At 36.4% G+C, this 18,665-nt stretch overlaps 3 protein-coding genes and 1 long non-coding RNA gene across 13 annotated transcripts in view; 1 reads left to right on the forward strand and 3 right to left on the reverse strand.

Annotated features, from left to right (window-relative positions):
- The first annotated feature begins 621 nt into the window (after positions 1-621).
- Positions 622-18,665, forward strand: part of LOC110974093 (uncharacterized) — an 89,656-nt gene continuing 71,612 nt past the window's right edge. Inside the window, exons 1-2 of one of the 8 annotated variants that reach the window (XR_015425113.1) lie at positions 623-1,313; positions 5,291-5,335. This is a non-coding gene — a long non-coding RNA (uncharacterized LOC110974093). Of the gene's footprint in view, positions 1,318-5,290; positions 5,336-18,665 lie in introns of all 8 variants that reach the window. The other 7 variants (XR_015425112.1, XR_015425116.1, XR_015425109.1 and 4 more) reach the window with 7 other exon arrangements.
- On the reverse strand, positions 5,342-17,603 carry LOC110974094 (uncharacterized). 3 transcript variants are annotated; one of them, XM_087136385.1, is made up of 6 exons: positions 17,494-17,603; positions 15,444-15,579; positions 15,012-15,092; positions 14,189-14,281; positions 6,161-6,249; positions 5,342-5,705 (listed from the first exon to the last, which is right to left on the reverse strand). In XM_087136385.1, exons 2-4 carry the CDS (start codon positions 15,558-15,560, stop codon positions 14,276-14,278), a joined length of 204 nt encoding a protein of 67 aa, XP_086992511.1. In that variant the 5' UTR covers positions 15,561-15,579; positions 17,494-17,603; the 3' UTR covers positions 5,342-5,705; positions 6,161-6,249; positions 14,189-14,275. The 3 variants fall into 3 exon arrangements, with proteins under 3 accessions (XP_086992511.1, XP_086992510.1, XP_086992509.1); XM_087136384.1 differs by having other exon boundaries at positions 17,463-17,583; XM_087136383.1 differs by having other exon boundaries at positions 15,012-15,579; positions 17,463-17,583.
- LOC147799425 (uncharacterized) lies at positions 9,880-13,080 on the reverse strand. Its single transcript, XM_087135551.1, has 2 exons — positions 12,286-13,080; positions 9,880-9,895 (listed from the first exon to the last, which is right to left on the reverse strand). The coding sequence occupies exons 1-2, from the start codon at positions 13,035-13,037 to the stop codon at positions 9,880-9,882; spliced, it is 768 nt and encodes a 255-aa protein (XP_086991677.1). The 5' UTR covers positions 13,038-13,080.
- On the reverse strand, positions 14,400-14,879 carry LOC147799426 (uncharacterized; the record flags this gene model as incomplete). The annotated part of the gene is made up of 1 exon (XM_087135419.1): positions 14,400-14,879. A coding segment is annotated over exon 1 (480 nt), but the record flags the coding sequence as incomplete, so codon positions are not given.

Genomic DNA, 18,665 nt, shown 5'->3' on the forward strand with positions numbered 1-18,665 from the left:
GAATTAATTGGCAGGTCCAGCAGGAAGCTTACACAGGACGATGGCCTCAGAAAAGAGGCATTTTGAATCATTTTGTTTCAAACAAAGTTGGTAACTTTTTGAGACTTTAATCTGCCCTTTACTTTGAGAATCTCCAATTTTATCCTCACCCTGGAGGAAGCCTATAAGGAAATCCTAAAAATGTTAGTCCCCCCCCCCCCAAATTTGGATCGGGATCCGCCTTTGTTCATAGCGAGAGGAGACCCTATAAGTTATGTTTGCCGGCCTCTATGAAAGCATGGCACCAGTGTATATGCGCGCGGCACACCAGTGAAATGTGGGCATCGTTACGACAATGGTTGCAGGCTCCTGTTTATCTGGCTTCAGAAAGTCACCTCAAGGACACCAAATTTTATCTAATATGAGGTCGTAGTGATGGAACTCTGTAGTCGTAACCACAGATGCGTGTGTAATTTTAAATTATAGCCATGAAATTTGGAAATGGCGTTACATTTTGGTCATTACCAAAACAAATCATTGATTTTAAAAATATGGTTATGAACCGGTTGATACCGGTGGCATGGCAGTGTCCGAACACTAGGCTAAGGCTTACAGTCACACAAGACACTATGGTTGATACCGGTGGCATGGCAGTGTCCGAACACTAGGCTAAGGCTTACAGTCACACAAGACACTATGGTTGATACCGGTGGCATGGCAGTGTCCGAACACTAGGCTAAGGCTTACAGTCACACAAGACACTATGGGCCGGCCGCAAAGTCGCAGCCAAGGAATTTCAGATGCCTCCCGTCAAAAGTTCGGGGGCCCGGGGGATGACGTCAGGTCGCTATTTAGTCAGGTGCTCTGTTTATGATACTATGAGCTTATTTACGTTACCTGCCCTATTACGTCTGGTATCCAAAAGTGCACGTGCCAAACTAAAGCGCTCGAAGCGGATTCTTGGATTCTTGACCAGTGTTCTTGACATGCCTGAACACAAGTTCCTTAGGTGTAATAATGACTGAAATGCCGCCAATTTGCTTAGTGATTTCAGTCTAGAAAACAGTTTCGCTGCACCTTTTTCGATACAGTTGGTCTATAAGCAAGGAAACTGACGCATTTTGTCTGAAAACTAGGCCCCTTTTCGACACGAAGTTCGCGAGACGCAATATTCACAAGATGCACCATCGTGACGATATTGGCTGTTGTGTACTGACCATGCTGACGTACCTGCGGCGGGGAATGATACGCGCCAACTCTCTGAAACACAACTTTTTATCGTTTGCTTTGAGGAGAAAGGGACAAGTACAATGACCAATGATCATTCGTCATTGGTAAGTAAGTCAAAGCATGTATTTTATGTTACTGCAGATGTTGAGTTTTTTTGTTTGTTTTGGGTTTTTGGTTTGCATTCTTCAACTAACCATTTTTGGCAATCATTGAGCACCCTGTTCCTATATAATAAGGAAAACGAAGTCCAATTTTTGAAATTAAGTGACATTCAGACCTTGAGGATCCATTCCTTAACCTGGTAGCTCTAGTTTGGATAAACTTTGACAATATTATTTAATTTTTTACCCAAGTTCGATGCAAGACGACCCCATGAGCCTTAGCGCAAATACTACATGGGTGGTTTTGCACAATGGTAAAAAGGCATTGTGGAAGGAAAAAGGAGCAAACATTGCCCCATTTTCCTTCCCACAAGGCCTTTCTACCATTGTGCAAAATCAACCATGCAGTATGTGCGATAGGCTTATCACGCTGTTTTGTTTCATGTCTAGTTACCCTACCCAGCCATTGTGGATATACTGAATTTAATAAAAAAAACGTTTGCGGTTCCAGTTCAAGCAACCAGACTACATGCGCAGATTCGTCTTCATTCGCAGCTCTCTCTCGTGTCATTTTACGCTGCCGTTTTACCCCATAATTTCCCTAAAAAAAACCAAGTCCTTCCTTTCTTTCTGATATGAAAAAGCACATCACCTCCAATTTATTTAGGTAAGTTGTTTCGAAAATTGTAGACTTTGTTTCTTTATTATAGGAACAGGGTCCTAATGGTAATGCACTTGTCAATTGTAATCCCGGCCCAGGGGGACCCAGGACTTCTGAAAATGTAGCGGGGATGTACCCGGGGATGTCCAAAAAAAGGTGCCCCGCCGGCCTGGACGATAGCGGGGACTTGGCCAGGGTTGTACAGTGGCTGCCCCACTGACCCAGGACGATAGCAGGGACTTGGCCAGGGTTGTACAATTTGTTACACCGTCTGTCGGTAAAATTTAAGCACTGAGCTTCGATATGAAATACAAAGTGTTTCCCCTACCCTGACAGATGAAAACCTGACAAAGATGATGCCTCATTTTGAAATCAGTGCGTGCAAAATACAGACCTTTCTTTTTTTACAAACATTGCCACCTCTTTGTATGGACTGCTAAATGATTAAAATGTGGTAATTTAATCTTTCAACCAAGTAGCACTGGTCACGTGTCTTTTGGCGACACGGGGCCAGGATTACAATTGTCAGGTGCATAATGAACGCCCCATTTTTGTGTTTCTGCTTACATTGTAATCAGGAATAAGTCACTAAGGCTGTTTTACCTAATGGCAGAGTAAAGTGGGGATGTGGGTAAATGTTGAAATAATCAATGTGGCGGTTTTTGTATATTTTCGAAGTGAGTCACTGTGTATGAAAGGTTACCATGGTTGCCACCAATATGTACCAATTGAAAGCTTATGAAATTCTCTTTCTGACCATGTACATATATCTAAAAATGTCAATTTGCGACTTACATGTATTCCTGATTTTGAAGTGCTGGGTCACATATTCTTCCATTACAGTTGACTCTGGCCATTTCTAAGTAGGCCCTATCTGCCCTATCTCTGTAATGGTAACAAGTAAAGACTTGTTAGTACAATGTAGGGTTTTCCAGAGGGGGGATGTACCCTCTACATGTATCATTGAAACGCTAAATATGCCCACCAGACTCATGTAGGTTGGATTGTACACCCGCCCCCCACATGTCCTATTTTCGAACGTTTGATATTTTATTGTTAGCTGGTTCGGCAGTTCAGCCGAACCAGGTATTGTAATCGTTCTGGTTTTTTTTTCTTTCCTTTTTTTTTTTTTTAGCTGGTTCGGAAGTTCAGCCGAACCAGTATTGTAATCGTTCTGTTTTTTTTTCTTTCCTTTTTTTTTTTTTTTTTTCTTCTTCAGCCAAGTTCTTCTACCCCTACACTTCGGCATCTAGGAAAATCAGAACAATTTCAAACTTGGTGGATAGTTGTGTGATTATCCAAGGACAGTCCTAGAAGAAATTCACAGTGATAACTTCAGTAGTTTATTTATTATTGATTTTTTAAGAATTAATTTTCCCCCATAGACTTTGTACACAGATTGCACACAGTTTTCGGACTGTCCTACATGTATATCAGGCTATGAGGGCGCTATTGCAGAATTATGGTCACACCTGCCTGGGCTTTCAATTGTCAAGAAACTGTCCCATATTGAACCATGGATGGCGTTGTTGCACAACATAGGGTTTGTACACACATTGTCCCGCATAATGCGTGAGCAGTCCTCAACTTCGACCCAGAATTACTACCAGAACGAAGAAGAAATCAGACTAAATTTTCCCTTCCGTTCGATCGCAAATATACCCAAGTGTGCAAATATTGAATAATATTTCATAAGTTTTTCCCAGTTTAGACAAAAATCACGTGACATGAAATTAAAGGAGCAGTTTTCCTGCACATGTGTTTCTAGCCCATTGACTTTGTACACGTTTTTGAGCGACAATTTTGGTAACTTTGCAGTCTTTGATCGTTCCCAAAGTGATAGCCAACGAAAACCCCGATGCAAGATTTATTGCAAAGGGATGACGTCATGATGACATCATCACCTTATTTTATATTCATTTTTGAATATTTAATTTTTCCCCATAGGTTTTGTACACGTTTTTCTACTTAACAAAAGTGAACAAGTAGTCTTTAACTTCGGCGCAAGATTACTATCAGAACGAAAGAGAAATCGGGTACTTTACGCTGTGTTGTTTTATTTTTAATATGCCTAAGAGTCCGAATATGAAGTAATATTTCATAAAAATTGTTCAGTTTAAGTGCAAATCACGTGACACGAACTTAAAGAAGCAGTGTTTCTGCAAACAAGTTTATAACCCATTGACTTTGTACACGTTTTTCAGCGACAATTTTGGTTACTTTGCAGTGTTTGATCGTTCCCAAAGTGATAGCCAACGAAGATGCCGATGCACGATTTATTGCAAAGGGATGACGTCATGATGACATCATCACCTTATTTTATATTCATTTTTGAATATTTAATTTTTCCCCATAGGTTTTGTACACGTTTTTCTACTTAACACAAGTGAACAAGTAGTCTTTAACTTCGGCGCAAGATTACTATCAGAACGAAAGAGAAATCGGGTACTTTACGCTGTGTTGTTTTATTTGTAATATGCCTAAGAGTCCGAATATGAAGTAATATTTCATAAAAATTATTCAGGTTAAGCGCAAATCACGTGACACGAACTTAAAGGAGCAGTGTTTCTGCAAACAAGTTTATAGCCCATTGACTTTGTACACGTTTTTCAGCGACAATTTTGGTAACTTTGCAGTCTTTGATCGTTCCCAAAGTGATAGCCAACGAAGACCCCGATGCAAGATTTATTGCAAAGGGATGACGTCATGATGACATCATAACCTTATTTGCTATTCATTTTACTTCTTTGCGTGTATCTAATTTGTATGACATGAGCTTGGTTACAGTCAAACACAGATAAAAAGAACACTGTTAATAAAACATAAGTACAATGACAATATTTAGTCCGAGGTCTTTGTTTTTCTTAGTTTCCAATCACTAATACAAGGCACCATGACTGCTACAAGAAGTTAGGGGCCTTGTTATTATAGTGTTTCCTCAAAGGTACCATACATAACATGTTAAAAGTTGATTTCTTTAGTTGTCATTAAGGTGATATGGTTTTTACAAGCATATTTGTACATTGAAAAGTAATGAGTGTGGTGATTACAGAATACATGTACACAAGATCATACAACTTCAGATTGAAACTGGCATCTGTATCATACTGAAATACTGTTGGAACCATCTGCCAAGTTCTACAGGGTGGAAAGTGGAAATGGTTGACACTAAGTCATCTTCCACAACATCCCACTGGGCAAAGTTTCATGTATCAGTGCCACTGCTGGAAGCAGTAGTAATCCTTAGCACTGCAAGAAACTACAGTACATGTACATGTATTCTTGTTATAATTCAATGTAATATTTATTTATTTTCTAGCATTTCATCAGGGTGGCCCGGAAATAAGAAGTCACAAAACTCAAAGTGAGTTTTTGCAATAATCAGTAGACACTCTTAGTTTAACATTTTCAGAAATTGTACTATAAATGTCAAAAACTGAAAATCAGCTATGAATTGATTTTCTAATTTGGGAAACAACAAATAAACAAGTTAAAAGTTATTGTAAGATATGATAGCAATATAAAAAAGAATAGGTGAGGTTTGAATGAAAAGCAATTATTTGTTCCTCACACAAAAGTAATATGGGATGTGGTTAATAATTTTCTTTAGTGACTGTCGAAACTGTCAATCATCCGAGTGGTGATGAACTCGTCAAATTCCTGCACTGGATACAGTGGATGACTAGTGTTAGGGAATACTGACATCACTTGTACATATACAAGCTATAGATAATCTGCAAAAAGCAAAACATCATAGTTAAACTGTGCTTATTTGGGGAAAAAATCAGTATATACATTCATTTGTTGACTTTGTGAAGGCCCATACATGTACATGTATATGTGTCACAACTATTTATAATATCTGCCAACTTCAAAAGTTCCTCTGACCTAGTGAGCATCTAAATGAAATGCCCCCCTTGGAGTTACCTACTGTAAAATAGCACAAGGACATTATTTTCCTGAACTATGTACATACATGTGTACAAGTACATGTATGTCTTATGGGTTTTTATGGTAACAGTCTACAATAAAAATGAGAAAGTAGAGATAACAGAAGACAATTTGGCATCTAAGACCAAATGAAGGACATTGAAAGTAACATGTAACCTTTGTTAGCTGTATGTCTGATTGCCGAAGTGTTGATAGAAAATATAATTCTACATTTCACTGCTTGTTAAGCAAGCAATACCTTTAAATGCAGGAAACTGCAACCATCCAGCAACCATACTTCAAAACTCACAGGCTGATTTATTCAATTCTCCCAAGAATGCATACACTCTGCAATAGAATGACACGGAAAGAACAGAAAATAAGTGAATGTCTGTAATATAAATGTTAAGTAAGAGCATGCAAGAATAAGTAACAATTGTAAATGCAATTTCTTTCTCATGTTCATTCAATTGCAGAATTTTTACTTGATACTTGATGGTGTTGTCATGAAACAATTTTTAACATTGGTTAAAAGAGTGTCAGTGGTGCAGTGAAGCTTTAACTATATAGTACATGGCTTTGTGAAATGTATTGATAACACCTGCAGTAGCAACACTGTTGACAGAATAGCATAGATATACTCAACTGTTTCTGAATGATACATCAAGGCACTTCAAATGACACATGGTTTTGTCTTTGCCCAGCACAATATGTTGCCTGCCTGTAGTTATGGTAACTGACATCACCATTTTGAAGAGTCTATCATCTAACTGGGGAGTGCTGAAATGCTAGATATGCCTGTGAATATACATGTTGGTCTTCATATGACAGTTTGTGATTGGTTTCACCATCAATTAGAAGTGAATGACGTTTATACTGCCACATTCAAGTTTCCATTCAAGAATGTTTTCCCTTGACATGCTCCGTATTTCACTTCAATGATCCGAAGAACTGGGAATACAGTTATTGAATGGCAATCATTTCTGGGGGTTAACTTCAAAGTTCCAAGTAGCAGCTATTCATTGCCATCATCACGTCATATCCTCAACCCTGCAAGCTACACCTGTGCAGTCCTCATGTATCTCTTGAATATCAGTAAAAGACAGTCACAGTTCCATAGATAGAAAAGCTCCACAAATACAGTCACTTGCAGTCATTATCCCTGGATGTTCATAAGAACTGATGAATTAAGTGTCATGCATTAGTTGTACATTGGTGGTCTTGTAGCCATCTTTTTTTATGAAGACAGAGAAGACGTGCACCTATCAGCAGAATGATTTAGGTGCCTCACAACTGCAGTCGCCAGTGGTAGTCCACCATTGATGTGGTGGACTAGTGATAGGTCACACTCAACAATGAGTGTGACAGTGATACATTCTACACTATTACATTGATGGTCATTTTCCATTGTATTCAGTTGCACAAATATGACAAATGTCACCATTCACATAATACACCAGAACATCCTTTACACTCTTTACACCAAAACTGAAGACACATTTTTGCAAGCTTTTGTAAATAATCAAAGTTTTCACATCTAGACCTATGTCTTTGAAAAGCTTCTGCTAAAGTATGTTATAAATTGTGTTTTATTATTAGTATTATTATTCACTAATTTCTCATTTACAATACCATCTTAATGTAGTTTTCATCTAATGGATAATAGTTTTATTAAACTCACAGTCTCTTCTTAACTTTTTTGCTGATGTACTTGTGAATTTAGGAATTGTAAACTCATTGCTAGATACTTTCCTTCAATACTTTCTTAACTTTCTTAAATTTTCAAATCTTTTTCATATTTTTCAGTTAAAACCTTCTTGGTATCCTGATCACAGTATTATACTCAAATCGAATAGTTATATACATTTAGCATTTTTGTTTCATGTTCTTTGAAGTCTTCCATTCAACCTCATTTTTATAAACTTCTTTTATCAATGTTTTCCTTGTTCTGGTTATATTAAAACCTTCTTGCTTACCCTGACCACACTTTTTTTCTTCATACCAATATGGCAATAACAAGTTTTTTCACATTTACCTATATCATTCTTGTTTCATCTACTTCAAAGTTCTCTGTTGCTAAACTTTTTAAACTTCTTGCAATCTTAATTTGTATCAATGTTTTCATGTTAATATTTTATTGAAACATTTTACTTACTGTGACCTCACTATTTTTTCATATGGGTTATTCCACAAAGTTGAGACACACTGAGAACAAATTATTCTCCTCAGCAAAATCAGAAGTGAATAATGACAGCTTCATGGTAGCTATAGTAGGTTGGAACAACTGCAACATGAACATTGTCTATATTTCTCACATAAACATGATCAAGCAATGTTCCTCTCTGAGTTGTTGCACCACTAACGCACTGCCTATAGCCATGATTATCCATAAATTTTTCCACTTGAGAATCCTTATGCAAAACATCTTCATTAAAATCACCCATAATAATGCACTTGCTTGAACACTTGTGAATTTCATTTAACATCACTTCCACAGCTTCTACAAATTCTTTCAATGTGTATGACGGTGGTCGATAAAGAACAACAACTACCACTGGAAATGTCAAGTTTGAACTTCCATGTTCTACGAATGCAATACACTCAAGATTGGTCACTGCCAAATTCAACCTTCTGAATGTTCTAGTCTTTTTCCCGCACACAGCTACACCTCCATGGCATTGTTTTTTCAACATACTTCTTACACTACTCAAATTGTCATAAGACATGTTTCTTGTTTGGTAATACCATTCATACTCGGTCATATTGTTACCACAATCAAAATCTCCATTAATCCATGTCTCTGTCAGGCAAATGAAATCACATGACAACATATCACTGTTGCTTTTCAAATCTGTGAAATGTGCTTCCAATCCTTGAATGTTATGCATAGCAATACTTGTTCTGTAACATCTTCCAAGGTCAATCTCATTGTCAAAGCCTTCACTATTACTGTCTTCATGATCACACTTCATAATATATGATGACATTTTGTTCATTGCCTCTGCTACTGCTTCATTACAATATATATATTTTTCATCCAATGGCCTTGGATCACAAGGCCATTAAGAGAAACAACTCTGCTCAAACTGACATAAGCTTGTCCTGCTGAAAATGTCTTCTCCAAACACACCACTGCTTTTTCTAAACTCATACCTTGCACTTTGTGACTTGTACAAGCCCAAGCTAACTTGAGAGGAAATTGATTTCTCACACACTGTTTTGTCAGATTTTCTTCAACCACTTCAATACTAACTGTGTCACCATCACGAACAAGGGATTGGTTTTTCAATTTTGTTCCAATGTTTTCATTGTCAAATTTTACCTTAATATATTTGGGAGATTCTGCATTTGGTAGCGTTACTATTTCCTGAACAGTTCCAAATACTCCATTAACAAGTCCATCAGATACATCCAGGTTCCTTGTAAGCATGACTCTAGCACCAACACCAAGCCATAATAAATCAGACAAATCTGTACTGGAAGACTTCTTTGACGATTTCCGCACAGGTATCATTTTACCACTTTTGACATCTCTCCGAAAGTCTTTAGCTGGAATACTAACACAAGATTCTGTACATTTCACAAACAAAGTTTGGGTATTGTACTCATCCACCTGTTTATTGCAAGGGTAAATATGCACAGCATCTGTCCAATCTTCTCCAGTTTCACGAGATTCTAACATTTTCTTATCATCAGATACCACGAATAGGTTTGAGGAATTTATATCCACTGTCTGATTTCAAAATATCTTGCAACTGGTTCCTGTCACGGATCATCGAGGCATTCACATTCTCTCCATTGTACTTCTTGTCACATCCTTTTCTTAATGCAATAGACACACTAGACATAACTTTCTGAATCTCTGATAAATATTGAGCATAAAATATGTACTGTATATTTCTTGCAAATCTGTTATCAACATTCATTAATCGATTATGAAAATATCTACAGAGTGTCAAATTCACTTTACGATCATCATCAAATACAGGCTGACCTGATGGGAATAAAACAGGAAAGCATTTTGCTTCATTACCCTTTTCCATTAGTAATCTGATTGGACTATTGCCTTCACATGGAGCTACACACAGCACTTCATCACAATACTGGTCGAGCGTTTGTTGTCCAATATCAACTGGCTGGAGACAAGTGTCTAGTGGCAAGCCTCGTAAACGATCATCATCTGTTTCCTCATCACTATGATTACTTTCATCAACAACTTCTTTGACATCGTGTATGGATTCATCCATTTCTGCATTATCTTTGGACAACGAACTGATCCAAGCAGTATTTATTTCAATATTAGTAAACCACTTATTGTTAAGTTTCAGATAAAGTAAAGCATTGACTACATTTTCCTTATTCACAAACTGATATTGATAATATCCTTTATAAGTTAATTTTCTTTTTAACTTAACTCTAATCATCTGATCATTACTTTCAGGTCTTGGTAATGCATTAATTGTGTCAACTATATTTGATGGTACACACACAACTGGTCCATGTGCACCATGTTGTCCTCCTTTAGGTAATGCAATTAATTTCATAAATGGCACATTTATTGCTATTAAATGTTCTTCTAGTGTATTCAAACAAGCTAATTCATCTGGAATTTCAACAACTTTCAAATTATTGCTATATGCTTCAGCAGGAACTTTCCCATCAAGTAATTTCCTATGACAGGTAAAACATATCCATAACTGTGACCTGCTAGATTTTCCAACAGTACACCTTGATTCACATTCTTGACAAGTATGCAAGTATTTCTTATTAATATGTACTGGATGTTTGTATTTCTCTATTTTACACTTTGTAACTTGCTTTCTAAACAGTAGTTTGTGACAGCAAGCACACACATGATCAGGTCCTTCAGATATACTTTCTCTGAATTTCTTGATTACAAAACACATCTTACGTCTTTTCTCTTTGTCAATTAACCTACGTCTCAGTTGCCAATCAATTGTCTTTTTGCGATATTCAGAATTTTTTTTATACTTCATTTTGCCATACTGTATCAATTTCTTTTTGAAAGAACATACATAAAGATATTTCTTTTTTATTCTATCAATAAGTCCTTTTCGGTACAAAGCATTGTCATGATACTTATGTTTAACTCTTTCTATTTCCTTGAGCCTAAATGAGCTATCTTGCTGATACTTAGTTTTATACTTATTTATTTTGTACTTCCTAAAGGCTGCATTTTCATAATACTTTCTTTTCCCTTCCTTACTCAACTTTTCTCTATATTCAGCATCATCACAATACTTTCTTTTCCCCATTTTGATAAGTCTCTCTCTATATTCAGGATCATTAGAATACTTTCCTTTCCCCATTTTGATAAGTCTCTCTCTATATTCAGGATCATTAGAATACTTTCCTTTCCCCATTTTGATAAGTCTCTCTCTATATTCAGGATCATTAGAATACTTTCCTTTCCCCATTTTGATAAGTCTCTCTCTATATTCAGGATCTTTGGAGTACTTTGTTTTCCCCGTTTTGATAAGTCTCTCTCTATATTCAGGATCTTTGGAGTACTTTGTTTTCCCCGTTTTGATAAGTCTCTCTCTATATTCAGGATCTTTGGAGTACTTTGTTTTCCCCGTTTTGATAAGTCTCTGTCTATATTCAGGATCTTTGGAGTACTTCATTTTCCCCATTTTTTTTAGTTTATCTCGATATTCAACATCAATGGAATATTTTCGTTTCCCCTGATTTATTACTTTCTTTCGATATTCTACATTATTAGCATATTTAATTTTCCCCTTGCTGATCTTTAATTCTCTGTATTCGGAATTTTCCCAATAACTCTGTTTTCTACAATTTAAAACTGCATTTCTGTGTTCATCTATGTGATATCTCCTTTTTTGGACCTGTAACTTGTTCATTTTGTAAGTCACATCATTATTATACTTTGTTTTCAGTAATTCTTTTTTTTTCTTCCCATTTTTTTGATAGTTCTTCTGATTACTTGTTTTTTTTCTCTGCTTTATCTCGTCACTACTGTATTTATTTTCCGATCGCTCATTCAAATTCTTAATGTCCAATCTGCCTATTAATTCACATTTATCACATTTTCCTGACCCTTCACTGACTCTTTCCACATTCTTAGTCTTCTGTGCATATCTTTTCCTGTTTTTTTCCCTTTTCTTTCTTTGCTGCAATTTCTTATTTACTCGCTTTCGCCTTTTTTTGTTTGAATCTGCTTTGCATCCATTCTCACATATACACTCTGCACTTGCACCATTATCCTCCTGCCAATTACATTGTCTTGTAATTTCAAGAACTGATAACACAACATCATAGTGAATTCTTTGCCTGTGATACAAGTAAATGGCCTCATCTGATCTTACAGCCTCTCTATCAATGACACTTCCACTAAAAACATACCATTTATTTACATCATCAAATGTGTACATGTATATATCTGTTTTTAACATGTGAGCCATTGCAATGATTTCAACTTCTGTGGCCCATGTTCCGCAATTAAACATCAATTCCCTAACCACATATTCTTCAACACTGAGAAATCCTTGTCGCAGAAACCCATTAAATTTATCTCCATTTTTCAACAAGTAATTCACAGTGGCCATTCTCAGTTGCATGTGATTATCCTCAGTTCCTGACAGGGCAAATGAAATAGCTCTGAAAAAGCAATTACCATCACCTTTAATTTTTTTCACAGAGTTAGGTCTTCCCATCCTTTCACATGTTTCTCGTATTTCATTACAGTTTAGACATATTTGGCCCATTTTATGTTCACTACACAGTAATTGCTTCCTATTATATGTCAGGGGAATGAACTGAAACCTTTGCATCTCACAAATTTGCAAAACTTCCACATCACTCCCATTCTCATCTTTTTTTTTCAAACTCATTTCAGAACTACAACATTTGACATTACGAGATATATTTGTATTAATGGCATTATTCCCATCCATATCATGTCTCATTTCTTCATCTAACCACACAGACACACCTGTCATTTCAAACTGCTCATCATGGACACCCATAGAATTTGCTAAATCAGTACAATGCCTGTATACATCTTGCCAAGTAGCTACACCTTTTAACAGACTTCTACCTTCACTGACTTGCCAACCTTGCTTATTTCTAGAATGAGAATCAAAGATATAGTACATCCCACCTTGAGCAATTATTACAAATGTATTGCCACTGAAACTCAAGAAATTTGCATAATATTGCTGTAGATTCTGTTCTACTGCACATTTGAACTGCATCAAATTAAATTCTGCCAAATTGCACTCTTCTCTAAACATTCCAAATACAGGATCATGAAATTTCATACTGAAATGGTGATTAAGCAAATCTAATTCATTTGGCAGTTCATTTATTAGCAAGTATTCATTAGTTATTGTTGAACTCCTAGATAAATGCCTGTACAACTCATTTCCAGTGTTCAAGGAAATATCTACATCACAACAGCCCCATTCTTTCAAATCTTTCACTTTACTATATAACACACAGCATAAGCTATTGGCTACACATTGTTTTCCTGCACTCCATCCAAATCTATAATCACCCTGATGAAAACTTCCTTGTACAATGATTGCCTCTGATTTATTACAGCTTCTCTCTCCATGGTAGCTTCTCTCTGTCCTACTAGTTGCATACTTACATTTCTCTTGTGACAGTGTCATTGATTGATGAGTTCCCAAAGGTGAAGTTTTACATTTCTTTACTTTAGATTTACATTGTTCAATTTCGTGTGGTCTCTTTTTAAATTTCATCTCCCCGTTTTCATTATCATATGACAAATCTTCCTTATTGCAAACTTCATACCCTGTTTCATGTTTTGTTTTTAACATTTCATTTTGATTATCATAAACACTTCTTGACTGGCAGCTTTCACTATTACTGTCACTCCTGATACCAACATCATGTTTAACCTTTTCATTTTTTCCACTTGAACTTTTCTTTCCACTGGACTTTGTCAAACTGATTTGACTTTCACCCTCATCACATACTTTCGGACACTGGCTTTTCTTACTCCTCAGTGAATAACCACCTGACTGTTTACATATTATCTCTTCTGAACTTTTATTCAGAAATGTCACTTCATTCTTTCTCCCTGATCTTCTTCTCGTCTCCAATTCCTTATTGTTTGTTTCATCACCAAACATACTTCCTGAAAACTTTCCAGTTTGTTTCACTGAAAGACAATTCACTGAAACCATCTTTGTTCTTTCAGTCGAGGAGTCTTTATCTTTACATTCTATAGACCCATTTGAAACTGTCTTCACATATTCATAAGTTGTTCTGAAGTTCTTACCTTCAACAGTTTCTTTGTCAAAATCCTCTTCCGACTGTTTCTTTACATCTTCTTCAGAACCATTCATCAGCATTTCCTCATACATAGTCAAATCTATAGAAATGTCCAGAGATCCATATAAACATTTACAGTAGTTACTCCCTCGGCATTTGCAACATATCCATACAACCGATTTCTTTACTAAGACACTATCTGTCATACCATTTGTAAATCCCATGCACTCTACATGATACCACAGTCCACAATTACACTGCACTTTAGGCTCATGCGACTTGATAATTTCATCACACATCCAACACTGCTTGTTTTCATTACCACTAGAGTTTCTTTCTATCACAACCGATCTCTCCCCATCACAATTTCTGATTCTTTTGTTTTGCTCTTTCCTCTTTCTTTGTGAAGACTGCTTTTGGAAACAGGTATTCTTGTGAATGTAATTCATTCTCTTCATTTTCTCATTGGTACTGTCCTGCAAACTCTTCATCTTATTCAAAACTGTACTGATGCTTCTTTTTGTATGGCACCAGATAGACTTTTGCTCCTCTTTATGTACCTTTCTATCCTCTTTGCTTATACGGTACTCAATAACCCTTCCTCCTTTCCTGATGTTGTGTGTCTGTCTAAATACCTGTTTTCTTACTTTCCTCTTGTGCTGTCGTGATTGCTTCTTTCTGCCATTTCCTTCCCACATCTCTTCAACATAGTCCAAAACAAGTCCTCCACCACTGTGCTTTGTCCAACCATACTGCTTCAGCCATTTCAAACCACGTAAATTACCAATTAGTGATGATCTCTTTCCTCTTTTCTGTTTTAAAATACTCACTCTGTCTTGTCTCTCCTGATGCATCTTTTTCTCATGTTCTTTTCGAAATTTCTTCAACTGTATCTTCTTTGGTCGAACAACCTGTAAATAATAGCACTTCGACACATTACTTTCATCAAAAACCCTCCTCTTCAATGTATCACTTCTTGTTTGACCAAGTCCACACAAGTCATACCTATCACCTGTCTTTCCGCACATGTTATATTCAACAAATTCATCATCTCTCAAGATTTCCTGTCTTTCAATTAGGTTCTGATAAACCTGGCTCTCCCCAGGTACCTGGCTCCTCCCAGGATTTTTTATTTTGTTCTGAATAACCTGGTTCTCTCCAGGTACCTGGTTCATGCCAGGATTTGTGCTTTGGTTCTGATTAACCTGGTTCTCTCCAGGTACCTGGTTCATGCCAGGATTTGGGCTTCGGTTCTGATTAACCTGGTTCTCTCCAGGCACCTGGTTCATGCCAGGATTTTTACTCTGGTTCTTGTAAACCTGACTTTCATCAGGTAGCTGGCTCGTCCTGGGACAGAAGACAGCACACTCCATCATCATTTCAAAAGTCAAAAGCAGTCTGTAAAAAAAAACAAAAACATGTACACATACACTCAACCAAAAAGAAAGTCGCCATCTCATACTCTTTGACTTAATCCAAAAGTACTTAATGATTTTTGTCATTCCAAAACATGATGGACACATTGACAATTTAATTTTGCCCAATAGGTATCATTTTTACTATTAAATCATCCATTTTATAGAATTTTATACAAGAAAACGAATCTGAATTTTTGTCTGCCATATAACACAACCATTGTTAATGAGTTTATCTTTTTGGAAGATAATGTAGCACATCAACATACTCAAGTCACCAAATGCTATCTGCAAGACAAGAAGATTGAGTGCATGAAATGCCAGCATGATCCCTTCACTGTAATCTTATTAATACCCTCTGAGATGACATCAAGAATGTATCTGAGAAAAAGTTAAAGAACACACCTCTCTGCAGAAATTTGCGACACATATTACAACAACCTTTGGTCAACTTATATCAGCAGCACATGCACACCTCGGTCAACCTTATACACAAGAGATGTCTTGAAGTCACTCAAAAAGACCTACCCATTATTGAACATCAAACAGCTTTTTCCTTGCTGACTTAAATATCAAGTTTGACGATAAAGTGATTACAACATCTACACTAGAAAGCAGAAGATTGTGAGTTTAAATCCCACCCAAGTCAAGCTTGCGTTTTCTTCACAAGCATTCAGTTAACACAATGAGCATTCAGTGTTTATAATGTACATTGAGTAAGGTAAAACTCAATTTAAATGAGTTAATAAATTTTCAAAATGAAGTAATAAAGTTTGTTTTAGCTCCAGTAAAGCAATGAATACTTTTTTCACTTTCCAGTGTGAAACTAAATTTGCGGACAAGAGTGCAACTTTTTCCTTGCATGATTTAATAGTAAAAACATTGTCTATCAGACAAAAGTAATTTGTCATGTTATGCATATAAAATTTGTGCATTCATCATTTTTCCAATGACAAAATGAAAGTACCTTTTGACCTACATCAACAAGTACCACACCAGGATTTCTTTTGTGTATTTTCAAAAAGCCCCTTAGCAAAGCTGAGCTGCTAATGTATTTCATTCATTTTTGAATGCAACTCCACACATTTCATCAACTGATGTTTAAATACAGAGCAATAAAACTCGCACATCTTCCAATTGCACACACCTTACTGTTTCACCATTTTTAATCATTTCAAACCAACTGGTCACCCTAAAAAACCAAATTCACCAATGTTCAAATTGCACTGATTCTGTTATTCAGAAATTTAGATTTATACATTGTGAGCAAATACAACATTTCTCACTGAAAAATATGCCATGCAGTCATGACTCTTCTATATCATTTGTCAGAACAGCTACTATTTGCTCACCTTCATACTTCTTCACAATTCAAAACCCTGACGTCTTTTAACAAAATTAACCCTGCAGTTACTTAACATCATTTCAACACTATCTAATTAGGTGGGTTTAAAACATGAAATGTAATTATCCATCTTATTGTAGGAACACAGTCTCCTCCTACACAACCCCCCCCAAAATGAGGGTTTAAGCATCTACCTCCATAGTTTGAGCTACCACAGTACATACCAGAATCAAACATTCAACTACAATCTAATGTTTACTACATCATAACTTCTAAAAAACATACATATAATTGTGTGTAGAGTTCTGTTCTAGCTAAATGCATGTAGTTGACAAGCCTTTTTATACCATGAAAGTTAATTAACCATAGACGCCTAGACCTACAATGTAAACATAGCCTAAGCTACGTCCTCCTCTAATGTCCAACTCTCCAGAACACTACATAACTTGTGTAACTGTAAGCCTGTTCTAACCACCAAGTCTTCATTTTCACAACCCACAACCATCGATTCTATTTCTAACCTTCACAACACATTCATTATGCCCATCTTACAATCATGACAAACTGTAGGTTAATCATAGATGTCTTCATAGACTCATTTTTCTAACAAAAAAGGTCTAATGCTCAGACAATCGAGCGTACCTCACGGAAAAGACGATTACACTAGATACCAGACCTCATTGTTCACATGTACCAATAATGGAAAACAGATAGCTCAATACGTAAACAGCTCTATGGAACCACACGAACCTACATACAAAGAGGGCGCACTGCTACTTTCCAACTTTTCCACTCCTGCCGGCCAGCCACAGACCATTGCTGTCCACGCAACAGTCATCGGTACTCAGCTGGCGCAGCACGCAAACGGTGCGCTGTCCAGTTTAGTTCTCAAAACCGCACTGATAAATTTTCACGTTGTCAGTCAAGTGCGGTAATTTACCAAAAACCTTCCTTTTCGCCGATTATGCGACGACACACCCCTCTTTTCAAACATTTATTTTAAGTTCAACAGAATTCTCCATTTAGAAAAAAGTCCATTTTCAATCACTTGAAAATGTTAGGCTGATCTAACAAATGTTTCAAATGATCAAAATGAACAGTGTTTTAAAAAAAAGTAACAACGTGAGGAACTCTTTTGAACTTCATCTTCAAATCCAATTTAAATATTTTAGTCTGTAAAAAATGGCTACAAACAACATGCAAAAAAGTAATAAACAGTAATCACGCAGCAATGTAAATACACGTGTGCTAAAAAAAAATTTCTGATCTACAAAATAATGACCGGGTAAAAAATATATGAAATGATTATCTTCCTAAAAAGTCGAACAGATCAGATACATGTACATAATGCATTTCAGCCTTCATACATAGGCTTCAACTCTTCAAACACTCAATATCTATATTGGCCCAAAATGTTTGGATCATTTATAAAAGTAGTCTGAACTCATTTGCCATGACATTATTAATCTTAAGCTGAATAAAACCAAGATATCTCCCTTTCCCTCTTTAAACATACCTGCTAAAAATTTTTATCTTCTAAATATATTTTTAAGACAATACCTTCTTGATACACCCTGTAATAACTGTAGATTCAACACAACAAATGAAGTCACCAAAGCCGAATGACAACTCTTTTTCTAACTCAATTTCACCCCCCCCCAAAAAAAAGTTGCACTAATCCAATATCTTATGCCCTTCCTAAGGGACAATTCACTTCTCCCCAA

This window comes from Acanthaster planci, linkage group LG04, assembly GCF_054643075.1.
Source record: "Acanthaster planci isolate LZ-2023a linkage group LG04, COTS_SCS, whole genome shotgun sequence".
Lineage (NCBI taxonomy): Eukaryota > Metazoa > Echinodermata > Asteroidea > Valvatida > Acanthasteridae > Acanthaster > Acanthaster planci.

Bases quoted from the DNA above. Each gene is read 5' to 3' on its own strand.
- LOC110974094 (XM_087136383.1), bottom strand. From the start codon at position 15,560: ATGATGATGGAGTGTGCTGTCTTCTGTCCCAGGACGAGCCAGCTACCT.
- LOC147799425 (XM_087135551.1), bottom strand. From the start codon at position 13,037: ATGTACTATATCTTTGATTCTCATTCTAGAAATAAGCAAGGTTGGCAA.